This window comes from Saccopteryx leptura, chromosome X, assembly GCF_036850995.1.
Source record: "Saccopteryx leptura isolate mSacLep1 chromosome X, mSacLep1_pri_phased_curated, whole genome shotgun sequence".
In the NCBI taxonomy this organism is placed as follows: Eukaryota; Metazoa; Chordata; class Mammalia; order Chiroptera; family Emballonuridae; genus Saccopteryx; species Saccopteryx leptura.
In genome coordinates, this window is record NC_089516.1 from 38,802,418 (window position 1) to 38,816,312 (window position 13,895).

A 13,895-nucleotide genomic window follows, 5' to 3' on the forward strand; every position below is an offset into this window, starting at 1 on the left:
TATATCTCCTTCATACTTGAAGGATAGCTTTGATGGGTATAGTATTCTTGGCTGAAAGTTCCTCTCTTTCAGGGCTTTAAATATTGGGGTCCACTCTCTTCTAGCTTGTAGAGTTTCTGCTGAGAAATCTGATGATAATCTAATAGGCCTTCCTTTATATGTTGTACTCTTCTTTTCCCTGGCTGCCTTGAGAATTTTTTCTTTGTCATTGGTTTGTGTCATCTTTATTATGATGTGCCTTGGAGTGGGTTTGTTGGGGTTAAGAAAACTCGGTGTTCTGTTTGCTTCTTGAATTTGAGGCTTTAGTTCTTTCCACAGGCTTGGGAAGTTCTCGTCTATTATTTGTTTGAGTATATTCTCCATTCCATTTTCTTTCTCTTCTCCCTCTGATATACCTATTATTCTTATGTTATTCTTTCTGATGGAGTCAGATAATTCCTGTAGGGCTTTCTCGTTTTTTATTATTTTTGAGTCTCTTTCTTCTTCTCTCTGTTGTACCTCAAGTTGTTTGTCTTCTATTTCACTAATCCTATCTTCAATCTGGGTTGTTCTGCTAGCTAAGCTTGTTACCTCGTTTTTCAGTTCGTGAATTGAGTTTTTCATTTCTGTTTGATTTGTTTTTATAGTTTCAATTTCCTTGGTAATATATTCTTTGTGTTCATTGAGTTGTTTTCTGATCTCCCTATATTGCCTTTCCGTGTTTTCTTGTATATCTCTGAGTATTTTTAAGATTTCTATTTTAAATTCTCTGTCATTTAGCTCCAAGGTTTCCAATATGTTAAGTCTTTTCTCCATAGATTTTTCCACATCTATTTGTGTTACCTCTCTTTCTTTTGTATCCATAATATTCGATTTCCTCTTTCTTATTGGCATCTGAGGGTGGTCTTGTTGATAGCACTAATTAGAATTAATAAAGAGTAAAAAGTAAAAAACAAAAAAACAAAAACAAAAACAAAAACAAAAAAAAACAAAAAAAACAACAACAACAAAAAAAAAAAAAGGGTAAAACACCCCACAAAAAAAAGCAGTAATAATTTATTATTTCCCCCTTTTTTTTTTCTTTGTTCTCCTTCCCTCCTCTCCCCTCCTCAGGGAAATATCGTGCCTATAATGGAGGGCCTGGTTTGCTGTGAAGAGTTCAAGGGGGCAAAAAATAAAAAAATAAATAAAAAAAATAAAAAAATTAAAAAAAAAAAAAAGAAAAAAGGAAGAAAATCTTAGACAAGCATAAGTTGATCTGCCTGCGGGTGACGGTCAACCAAGAGATATAATGAGAGGGACAAGAGGGAACCAGAAAAAAGGACAAAAAAAGGAATAATCAAGAAGAAAAAATAAAAATAATAAGTAAAAATACGTTGTATTAAGTGGAGCAAAGACCAAATACAATGGAGACCTTGGGTTGGGAGGACCCAAAATGCCACAAAAACAAACCAACCAGAAAAAAACAAAAACAAAACCGAAAAAGAAAAACAAAGCCAAAAAAAACCTTGAGTCCCAAATTAACTAATTTGTTTGTGATTGAGGATTAAATGGGAGGAAAGTAAAACGAGAAAAGAAAAAACGAATAGAAAGGAAAAAATAAGAAAAAGAGAAAAACGAAGGAAGAAATAAAAAAGGAAGAGAAAAAGACAAAATAAGGCAAAAAAAAACAAAAGAGGAGAGAGTGAGAATTAAGTGTCCTGGAGTATAACCCCAAAGGAGGGTGAGGATGAAGAAGAGAAATAAAATGTAACACTTATGGGTAGTGTAGTTCAAGAAAAGGGAAGCATACGATGGGCAGAGAATAGAAGGACTGAGGTGGAGGAAATAAAGGCAATAAGATAGAAGGAACAAACAACAACAACAACAAAAAAAAAAAAACAAAAAAAAAACCAACAAACAGTGGAACAAGCTGCAAAGTCTGTGGATTTTTCCTGATTTTGAGATGTCAACCTCTTCCTCCTTCTCCTCTCTCCCTCTTCCCGGTCGGCGACTCTGCACCCCAGGCCCTGCCCCTGCGCCACACCCAGGCAGGGACTTGCAGTTGATGGGGTTCTATGGCAATGTCACACAATTGGCTTTAGTCTTGTTGGTAGTCAAGGCCTGCCGGCGTCTGCAGGGTCTAACAACGAGAGAGTTCGCCTTCGTGGATTCTCTCTCCCAGTCCCCCCCTCCCGAACCAGCAGCCTGGCGATCCAGCCACAAGGCTGCCACTGCTTCTGCCTGGGGAGTAAGAGACTCAAAGAGCTGGGAAATCCCCACTCTATCCCCACTCAGTGCAAGGCTCTGGGAAGGGCTCTGACAGTCAGGGCCTCCAGTGTAATCAGGTGGGGGTGGGAGTCAATTGTTGTCAAGGTGATTGTTCAGCGCCTAGCATTCCGTTGGACCTCTCAACCCAGGCTTTCCACTCTTTGTAGCCTGTTTTGGCCGGTAGGAAGAGGCACTAGTCTCTGCTTGCGACTAGTGTGGTATAGATCTTATTATCTGCCAAGTCCTTCTTGTTAGCGTTTATCCCTGAATATGGAGGCTCTATCAATCAGAAGTTGCCCCCGCCCCTTTAGCGAGAGGCACCAAAAAATATCACGCCTCTTGTCTTGGGTCGGTGAACTGAGAGAGATCTTATCAATTAGAACCGAGGGTGCGCAGATTTCACGGGTTAAGTTAATTTCAGTGATTGGGTCGCAGCTGTGCTCCCAAAGGTATTTCAGGCTGCCTCTGCGCGCCCCTCCCCCAACGCTTGATTGTTAGCTTGAATGGCTGGGTGAGGTGCCCCGCCCGCGGAGAGAATCTCCCAAGTAGGGAATACCGCCCTGGGGCCTCTCCCGCTCCCCGTGCGCGGGCCGCTGGGAACGTTAGCGGTGCTCGGTCTGCAATGCTCGGTCTGCAACCAGACCGGGAGCGTGCCAGCGGCTGCTTGCCGCTCGCCCTGCAACCGACCCGGGCGCTGCTCGCGGCGGCTGGCGGCGGCAGCTGGCGGCGGCGGCGGCGGCGGCGGCCGGCGGCGGCTTCCGAGTGCGGGATGACTTACCACAGGCGCACTTTCTCGCGGCTTGAATGAACGTCCCTGCGGTAGCTTCCTCCACACCCTCGTCTCTCAGATTCGAGTGATAACAGTCCTTTTGCTTTCAGTTTGCTCCGAAGATAAATTTTCCTGTTTCTAGTTGATAAATTTGTTGTGATTTTGGGGAGATCTGTCGGACGCGCTGCTCACGGCGCCATTTCCGTGACGTCACCGAATTCACATACTTCTCAACTGCTCATGGAACATTCTCAAGGATAGCCCATATGCTGGGGAACAAAACTAGTCTCAATAAATTTTAGAAGGTTGAAATTAAACCAAGCATTTTTTTCTAACCACAACTGTATAAAACCTGAAAATAAAATACATGAAGAAATGTAGGGGAAAACAGATATGGATATTAGGAAACAATCCCCTTCACTATTGCAACAAAAAGAATAAAGTACTTAGGATTAAATTTAACCAAGGAGGTAAAAGACTTGTACTTGGAAAATTATAAGACATTGAAAAAAGAAATCAAGGAAGAAACCAAGTGGAAGCATATACTATGTTCATGGATAGAAAAAATAAACATTATTAAAATGTCTATACTACCCAAAGAAATCTATAAATTCAATGCAATTCCTGTTAAAATACCAATGGCATACTTCAAAGATATAGAACAAATATTTCAAAAATTTATACAGAACCAAAACAGAACACGAATAGCCTCAGCAATTTTGAAAAAGAATAATAAAGTGGGTGGTATCACACTTCCTGATATCAAGTTATACTACAAGGTCCTTGTACTAAAAACAGCTTGGAACTGGCATAAGAACAGGCATATAGGCCTGTCCGCCGCCATCATGGGTCGCATGCACGCTCCCGGGAAGGGCCTGTCCCAGTCGGCTTTGCCCTACCGCCGCAGCGTCCCCACCTGGCTGAAGTTGACGTCTGACGACGTGAAGGAGCAGATCTACAAACTGGCCAAGAAAGGCCTGACTCCCTCACAAATCGGTGTGATCCTGAGAGACTCACCTGGTGTTGCACAAGTACGTTTTGTGACAGGCAATAAAATCTTGAGAATTCTTAAGTCCAAAGGACTTTCTCCTGATCTTCCTGAGGATCTCTACCATTTAATTAAGAAAGCTGTTGCTGTTCGAAAACATCTTGAGAGGAACAGAAAGGATAAGGATGCTAAGTTCCGTCTGATTCTGATCGAGAGCCGTATTCACCGGTTGGCTCGCTATTATAAGACCAAACGAGTCCTCCCGCCCAATTGGAAATATGAGTCATCCACAGCCTCTGCCCTGGTTGCATAAAGTGTCTATGTACGCAAGAAATAAAATCTCTGTTTAACTAGAAAAAAAAAAAAAAAAAGAACAGGCATATAGATCAATGGAACAGAACAGAGAACCCAGAAATAAACCCACACCTTTATGGTCAATTGATATTTCACAAAGGAGGTAAGAGCATGCAATGTAGTAAAGACAATCTCTTTAATAAATGGTGTTGGGAAAATTGGATAGGTACATGCAAAAAAATAAAACTAGACCACCAACTTACACCATTCACAAAAGTAAACTCAAAATGAATAAAAGACGTAAGTGTAAGTCACAAAACCATAAACATCTTCGAAGGAAACGTAGGCAGCAAACTCTTCGATATCTCTCATAGCAATATCTTTGCCGATTTATCTCCACGAGCAAGTGAAGTAAAAGATAAAATAAACAAATGAGACTATATCAAACTAAAAAGGTTTTGCAGGCCCTGGCTGGTTGGCTCAGCAGTAGAGCGTCGGCCTGGCGTGCGGGGGACCCGGGTTCGATTCCCGGCCAGGGCACATAGGAGAAGTGCCCATTTGCTTCTCCACCCCCACCCTCTCCTTCCTCTCTGTCTCTCTCTTCCCCTCCCGCAGCCAAGGCTCCATTGGAGCAAGGATGGCCCGGGCGCTGGGGATGGCTCCTTGGCCTCTGCCCCAGGTGCTAGAGTGGCTCTGGTCGTGGCAGAGCGACGCCCCGGAGGGGCAGAGCATCCCCCCCCTGGTGGGCAGAGCATCGCCCCTGGTGGCGTGCCGGGTGGATCCCGGTCGGGCGCATGCGGGAGTCTGTCTGACTGTCTCTCCCCGTTTCCAGCTTCAGAAAAATACAAAAAAAAATAAAAATAAAAAATAAAATAAAAAGGTTTTGCACAGCAAAAGACACAATTAACAAAATAAAAAGACAACCCACACAATGGGAGAACATATTCAACAATACATCTGATAAGGGGTTAATAATCAAAATTTATAAAGAACTTCTAAAACTCAACACCAGGAAGGTAAACAATTTAATGGAAAAATGGGCAAAGGAACTGAGTAGACACTTCTCCAAAGAGGACCTACAGATGGCCAATAGGCATATGAAAAAATGTTCAATGTCACTAATCATCAGAGAAATGCAAATTAAAACCACAATGAAATACCACCTCACACCTGTCAGAATGGCACCCATTAACAAATCAACACACAATAAGTGCTGGCAAGGATGTGGAGAAAAAGGGAACCCTCTTGCACTGCTGGTGGGAATGCAGATTTGTGCAACCACTGTGGAGAACAGTATGGTGTTTCCTCAAAAATTTAAAAATGGAACTGCCTTTTGACCCAGCTATCCCACTTTTAGGAATATATCCTAAAAATACCAAATCACTGATTCAAAAGAAGATATGCACCCCCATGTTTTTTGCAGCATTGTTTACAATAGCTAAGATCTGAAAATAGCCCAAGTGTCCATCAGTGGATAAATGGATTAAAAAACTGTGGCACGTATACGCAATGGAATACTACATGGCCGTGAAAAAGAAGGAAATCTTAGCTTTTGTAATGGCATGGATGGACCTGGAAATCATTATATTAAGTGAAATAAGCCAGGCAGAGAAAGAAAAAATATCATATGATGTCACTTATATATGGAATATAATGAACAAATTAAACTGAGGAATGGAATAGAAGCAGAGGCGGGGGGGTCACAGGGAGCAGAGAGACAGCTGTCAGAGGGAAGGGAGATGAGGGGATGGGATGAGAGAAGGTGAAGGGATTAGTGAAACTATATACAGTGGTCCCTCATATATCACGAGGGTTAGGTTCCAGAAAGCCCTGCGATAGGTGAAAGACCATGAGTTAACAACCTTAAATTTATCTTATTTATATATATTTAAGGCTTTATAAACCCTCCCCACACTCTTATAAACTTTTCCCACACTGTTATTAACCTTTCCAACACTCTTAAAAACACTTCCTATGCTCTTAAACACTTTCTACACTCTTATACATATGTAATTTTAACAACATATAAAATTCTATATGGGTACTCACCAGTGAATACTAATATGTTTTAATTAATATATTTTACATTTTTATATTGTTTTCAATTTTTTAGGCTAGAAAATGCCTATTTTACATCAACAATAATTAAAATAATAAATATATAAAAATACCTATATACCTCAAAATCCCTCAATATAGCAAAAAATCCATGATACAAAATTAGATATATACAATTTTAAAATTCACAATACAGAGAGACAGCAAAAAGCGAACTGTGTTATGACAAGGGGCAAATGTATATAAAACACATAGATACAGATAACAGGACAGGAAATCCCAGAGGGATGGAGGGAGGAAGTTAGGGGTAGGGGGCAAAGAGGGTATAATGGGGGACACGGGGTGGGGGTGAGGGTGTTATATTGAGCTGGATACTTGAATCCATGTTAAAAAAATAAATTAAAATTAGCCTGACCAGGCAGTTGCACAATGAGTGGAGCATCAGATGCAGACATGAAGGACTCAGGTTCAAAACTTTGAGGTCCCTGGCTTGAGCACAGGCTTATCCAGCTTGAGCACGGGATCACCAGCTTGAGCACAGGATCACTGGCTTGAGCATGGGATCATAGACATGACCCCATGGTCACTGACTTGAACCCAAAGGTCGCTGGCTTAAAGCCAAAGGTTGCTGGCTTGAGCAAGGGCTCACTCACTCTGCAGTACCCCCTGGTTAAGGCACATATGAAAAAGCAGTCAATGAACAACTAAAGTGCCGCAACAAAGAACTGATGCTTCTCATCTCTCTCCCCTCCTGTCTTTCTGTCCCTATCTGTCCCTCTCTCTGTCTCTCTCTCTGTCTCTGTCAAATAAATATTAAAATTAATAAAATTTTAAAAAGACTCTTGTACATATGAAATAAGTGTTCTCAATTACCCACGATAAAAACAAAATTGAAATGCACAGCTTTTAAAAAGTGAAAACTGAGAAAAGAAATATGGAATATCACTGAACACAACCAAGTGGCAGAAACACAAAGAAAAAGAACCAAAAGAGACACTGAACAGACAGAAAACAAACCATAAAATGGCTATAGGAAATCCTCATACAACAATAATTACCCTAAATATAAATGACCTGAACTCACCAATAAAGAGGCACAGAGTAGCAGATTGACTCAAAAAAACAAAACCCAACCATATGTTGCCTTCAGGAGACACATCTAAGCTACAAAGACAAAAGTAGACTCAAAGTGAAAAGTTGGAAAACAATTCTTCAAGCAATAATACCCAAAGAAAAGCAGAGTAGACATACTTATATCTGACAGTACTGACATAAAGAAAGGTAACAAGAGACAAATGTGGACATTTCATAAATATAAAGGAGATACTATATCAAAAAGATACATTTCTTAACGTATATGCACTGAATTGGTGAGCACCAAAATATGTATATAAGACATCTACTAATAAAATTAAAAGGAAAAATTGAAATAAAACACAGTAATAGTTGGAGATCTCAACACACCATTGAGAGTTTTAGATACATCAACCAAACAGAAGATCAATAAAAAAATATATCAGCCTTAAAAGAAAATGGACTTAATTGGTATTTACAGAACATTTCATTCCAGGACATAAGATTATACATTCTTTTCCAGTGTGCATGGAACAGTCTCAAGGATAGACCATATGTTGGACCACAAAATGAGCTCCTAAAAACTCAAGAAGCCTGACCAGGTAGTGGAACAATGGATACATTGTCAGCCTGGGATACAAAGGACCCAGGATTGAAACCTCGAGGTCACTGGCAGAGTGCAGGGTTGCTGACTTGAGCATGGGATAATAGACATGACCCCATGGCCACTGGCTTGATCCCAAAGGATGCTGGCTTGAGCCCAAGGACACTGGTTTGAACAAGGGGTCACTGGCTCAGCTAGAGCTCACCAGTCAAGGCATATATGAGATATCAATCAATGAACAACAAAGGTACCGCAACAAAGAATTGATGCTTCTCATCTCTCTCCCTTCCTGTCTGTCTGTCCCTATCTAACCCTCTCTCTGTTTCTCCCTCTCTGTCTCACTTGTAAAAAAAAATCAAGAAGATTGAAATTATGCCAAGCATATTTTCTGATTATAATGCTCTAAAATTGGAATTCAATTACAAAAAGGAAAAAAAGAAACCTGCAAAAATATGGAAATTAAATAATATACTTCTAAAAAGTAACTGAGTCAAAGAAGAAATAAAAACAGATCAAAAGATATACACAAAAGGGAATAATGGCGTGACATATCAAAACTTCTGGGATGCAGTGAAAGCATTAAAAAGGGAGAAGTTGGCCCTGGCCGGTTGGCTCAGCAGTAGAGTGTCGGACAGGCATGCGGGGGACCCGGGTTCGATTCCTGGCCAGGGCACACAGGAGAAGCGTCCATCTGCTTCTCCACCCCCCCCTCCTTCTTCTCTGTCTCTCTTCCCCTCCCGCAGCCGAGGCTCCATTGGAGCAAAGATGGCCCGGGCACTGGGGATGGCTCCTTGGCCTCTGCCCCAGGCGCTAGAGTTGCTCTGGTCACGGCAGAGCGACGCCCCGGAGGGGCAGAGCATCGCCCCCTGGTGGGCAGAGCGTCGCCCCTGGTGGGCGTGCCGGGTGGATCCCGGTTGGGCCCATGTGGGAGTCTGTCTGACTGTATCTCCCCATTTCCAGCTTCAGAAAAATACAAAAAAAAAAGTTAAAAAAAAATGGGAGAAGTTTATATTCATTATATTCATTACAGGGCCTATATCAATAAACAAGATTGATGCCAACTAAACAACCTAATATTACATCTTAAAGTACTAGGAAATAAAAGAACAAAGGCAACCCAAAGGTAGCAGAAGAAAAAATAATAATAGAAATTAGAGCAAAACTAAATGAAATAGAGAACAAAAAAACTAGAAAAAATAACAATAAGCTGATTTTTTGAAAAAAATCAGTGTAATTGACAAACCTCTGGTAGACTCACTAAGGAAAAAAGAGAAATGACTCATATCAACAAAATTCTAAATGAAAGAGGAGAAATTACCACAGACATCATAGATATGCAAAGAATCATACTATAATACTATGAAAGATTACATGCCACCAAATTCAATAACCTAAAAGAAATGGGTAAGTTCCTAGAACTATACAATCTTCCTTGACTGAGTAATGAAAAAGTGGAAAACCTAAATAGACTCATAAGCATGGAGGAAATAGAAATAATTCTCAAAAACCTCTCCAAAAATAAATGTCCAGGACCAGATGGCTACACTAGTGAATTCTACCAAATAGTCAAAGATTTGGTACCTACCCTTCCCAAAGTCTTCCAAAAAATAGAAGAAGAAGCAATACTCCCTAACACATTTTATGAGGCCAACATAACTCTGATTCTAAAACCTGGCAAGGACAATAGAAAAGAAAACTACAGACCAATATCTCTAATGAATATAGATGCAAAAACCTAAACAAAATACTATGAAATTGTATACAACATTACATTAAAAAATACATCATTACTCCTGACCAGGTAGTGGAACAGTGGATACAGCATCAGACTGGAATGCAGAGAACCCAGGTTCGAAACCCTGAGGTTGCTGGCATGAGCGCAGGTTCACCAGCTTGAATGCGGGATCACTGGCTTGAGCATGGGATCATAGACATGACCCCATGGTCGCTGACTTAATCCCAAAGGTCGCTGACTTGAAGCCCAAGTTCGCTGGCTTGAGCACAAGGTCTCTGGCTTGAGCAAGGTGTCACTCACTCTGTGTAGCCCCCTGGTCAAGAAACATATGAGAAAGCAGTCAATGAACAACTAAAGTGCCGCAACAAAGAAATGATGCTTCTCATCTCTCTCCCTTCCTGTCTGTCTGTCCCTATCTGTCCCTCTCTCTGTCTCTGTCAAAAAAAAAATACATCATCATGATCAATTGGAATTCATTCCAGTACAAGGATGGTTCAACATACACAAATCAATCAGTGTACTACACCACATCAACAAAACAAAGGACAAAAATCATATGATCTTATCAATAGGTGCAGAAAAGACATTGGAAAAAATACAACATCCATTTATTATTTTAAAATTCAGTAAAGTGGGCTTGACCAGGCAGTGTCACAGTGGATAGAGCGTCAGACTGGAATGCGGAGGACCCAGGTTCGAGACCCTGAGATCTCCAGCTTGAGCATGGGTTTATCTGGTTTGAGCAAGGCTCACCAGCTTGAGCCCAAGATCACTGGCTTGAGCAAGCAGTTACTAGGTCTGCTGAAGCCTCCAGTCAAGGTACATATGAGAAAGTAATCAATGAACAACTAAGGAGTCTTAACGAAGAATTGATAATTCTCATCTCTCTCCCTTCCTGTCTGTCTGTCCCTATCTGTCCCTCTGTCTGACTCTGTCTCTGCCACACAAAAAAAAACTCAGTAAAGTGGTATAGAAGAAAAGTAACTCAACATAATAAGGACCATATATGAGAAACCATCAGCAAATATCATACTAAATGGTGAAAAACTGAAAACTTTTCTTCTAAAATTAAGAACAAGACAAGGTTGCCCACTCTCACCACTCTTCAATATAGTTCTGAAAGTTGTAGCTAGAACAATCAGGCAAGAGAAAGAAATAAAAGGCATCCATATTGGGAAAGAAAAAATAAAGGTATCACTTTTTGCAGATGATATTATTCTGTATGTAAAAACCCTAAAGAATCTACTAAAAAAACTATTAGAACAATAAACAAATACAGTAAGGCACAGTATACAAAGTCAATATACAAAATTTTACTGCTTTCCTATATGCCAATGATGAAACTTCAGAAAATGAACTCAAAAAATCAATTCCTTTAACAATTGCAACAAAAAATAAATAAAATAAAATACCTAGGAATAAACTTAACAAAGGATGTGAAGGACCTATATACTGAAAACTACAAAACATTGTTTAAAAAAATAAAAAAAGACAATTAAATGAAAAAATATTTCATGTTCATGCATCAGAAGAATCAGCATAGTTAAAATGACCATATTACCCAAAGCAATATGCAAATTTAATGCAATCCCCATTAAAATTCCAAAGTCACTTTTCAAAGAAGTAGAACAAAAATATCATCAGATTTGTAAGGAACCATAAAAGACCCTGAATAGCCAAAGCAATTTTGAGGAAAAAGAACAAAACTGGAGGTATCACACTACCTGAGTTCAAATTATACTACAGAGCCACAATAATCATGGTATTGACAGAAAAACAGACATAAAGAACAATGGAACAGAATCAAGAAATCAGAAATAAAACCTCATATATGTGGGTAAACAATCTTTGACAAAGGAACCAAAAACACACAATGGAAAAAAGAAAATCTTTTCAATAAATGGTGCTGGCAAAATAGGAAAGCCACATGCAAAAATATGAAACAAATGTTTGTCCCAATGCACAAAAGTTACGTAATTCAAAATGGATTAAACACATAAACGTAAGATCTAAAACAATAAATCACACAGAATAAAACACAGGAACTCCCTGGCTGGTTGGCTCAGTGGTAGAGCGTCAGCCTGGCGTGCGGAAGTCCTGGGTTCAATTCCCGGCCAGGGCACACAGGAGAAGCGCCCATCTGCTTCTCCACCCCTCCCCCTCTCCTTCCTCTCTGTCTCTCTCTTCCTCTCCCGCACCAGGGCTCCATTGGAGCAAAGATGGCCCGGGCGCTGGGGATGGCTCCATGGCCTCTGCCTCAGGTGCTAGAATGGCTCTGGTCGCAGCAGAGCGACGCCCCCTGGTGGGCGTGCCGGGTGGATCCCGGTCAGATTCATGCAGGAGTCTGTCTGACTGCCTCCCCGTTTTCAGCTTCAGAAAAATACAAAAAAAAAAAAAAAATGATGAGAGGACCTGAACAGACACTTTTCTCATGAAAGCATACAAACAACAAATAGATATATAAGAAGATGCTCATCTTCTCTAGCTATCAGAGAAATGCAAATCAAAACTACAGTGAGATACCACCTTGTACCTGTTAGATGGCTGGTATCAACAAGACAGGGAATAAATAATAAGTGTTGGAGAGGTTGTGAGGAAAAAGGAACCCTCATTCACTGCTGGTGGGAATGTAAACTAGTACAGGCATTATTTAACACAGTATAGCAGTCCCTCAAAAAATTAAGAATAAAGCTACCATATAATCCAGCAATACCTCTACTAGGTAGCTACCCGAAAAATTTGAAAACATTGGAACACAATGACACATGCACCTCCATGTTCATTGCAGTATTACTCACAGTGGCCAAGACATGGAAACAACCAAAGTATCCGTCTATAGAGGACTGGATAAAGAAGATGTGGTACATATATATGATAGAATACTACTCAGCCATAAGAAATGATGACATATTGCCATTTAAAACAACATGAGTGGGCCCTGGCCGGTTGGCTTAGTGGTAGAGCGTCGGCCTGGCGTGCAGAAGTCCCGGGTTCGATTCCCGGCCAAGGCACACAGGAGAAGCGCCCATCTGCTTCTCCACCCCTCCCCCTTTCCTTCCTCTCTGTCTCTCTCTTCCCCTCCCGCAGCCGAGGCTCCATTGGAGCAAAGATGGCCCGGGCGCTGGGGATGGCTCCTTGGCCTCTGCCCCAGGCGCTAGAGTGGCTCTGGTCGCAACAGAGCGGCGCCCCGAAGGGGCAGAGCATCGCCCCCTGGTGGGCAGAGCGTTGCCCCTGGTGGGCGTGCCGGGTAGATCCCGGTCGGGCGCATGCGGGAGTCTGTCTGACTGTCTCTCCCCGTTTCCAGCTTCAGAAAAAAAAAAAAAAAAAACATGGGTGGACCTTGAGAACATTATACTAAGTGTAATAAATAAATCAGAAAAAGCTAAGAACTATATAATTTCACACATAGGTGGGACATAAAACTGAAACTCATGGATGTAGACAAAAGTGAAATGGTTGCCAAGGGAAGGAGGCTGGGGAGTGGGGAGGGGAGTAAACAGGGAGAAATATATGGTGATAGAAAATGATCTGACTTTGGGTCACACAATGGGCATACAATGCAATCAACAGTTCAAATGCTATAGAGATGTTCAGCTGAAACCTATGCATTCTTCTGGACCAATGTCACCCTATATTTTTATTTATTTTCTAAATAAATAAATAGAAATAAAAAGATATGGAACAGTTCCATCACCCCCAAAATTCTCAGGCCTATCTATAGTCAACCTCCACCCCCCTCACCCCCAGATACTGGGAACCACTAATCTGTTTTCTGTCCCTATAGTTTTGCTTTAGCATGAATGTCATGTAGAAAGAATCATACAGCATGTAGGCTTATTTTGTCTATAGGTTTTTAAATGCTTTTTTATTTTTTTATTAAGTTAGAGACAGGAAGACAGAGAGACAGATTCCCACATGTGCCCCAACCGGGATCTACCCAGCTAACTCCCTACAGGGTGATGCTCTGCCCATCTGGGGCTGCTACTCAACGGAGCTATTTCAGGGCCTGAGGCAAGGACATGGAGCCCTCTTCTGTGCCCAGGGCCAAGTTGCTCAAACCATTCAAGCCATGGCTGTGGGAGAGCAACAGAGAGAAAGAGAGTGAGAGAGAAGGGAAAGGGGAGGGGTGGAGAAGCAGATAGTC

General features: G+C 41.2%; 1 protein-coding gene across 1 annotated transcript; it reads left to right on the top strand.

Annotated features, from left to right (window-relative positions):
• Window positions 1-3,831: 3,831 nt before the first annotated feature.
• Window positions 3,832-4,360, top strand: LOC136385475 (small ribosomal subunit protein uS15-like). Its single transcript, XM_066356435.1, has one exon. It carries the CDS (start codon window positions 3,844-3,846, stop codon window positions 4,297-4,299), a length of 456 nt encoding a protein of 151 aa, XP_066212532.1. The 5' UTR covers window positions 3,832-3,843; the 3' UTR covers window positions 4,300-4,360.
• The last annotated feature ends 9,535 nt before the right edge of the window (window positions 4,361-13,895 follow it).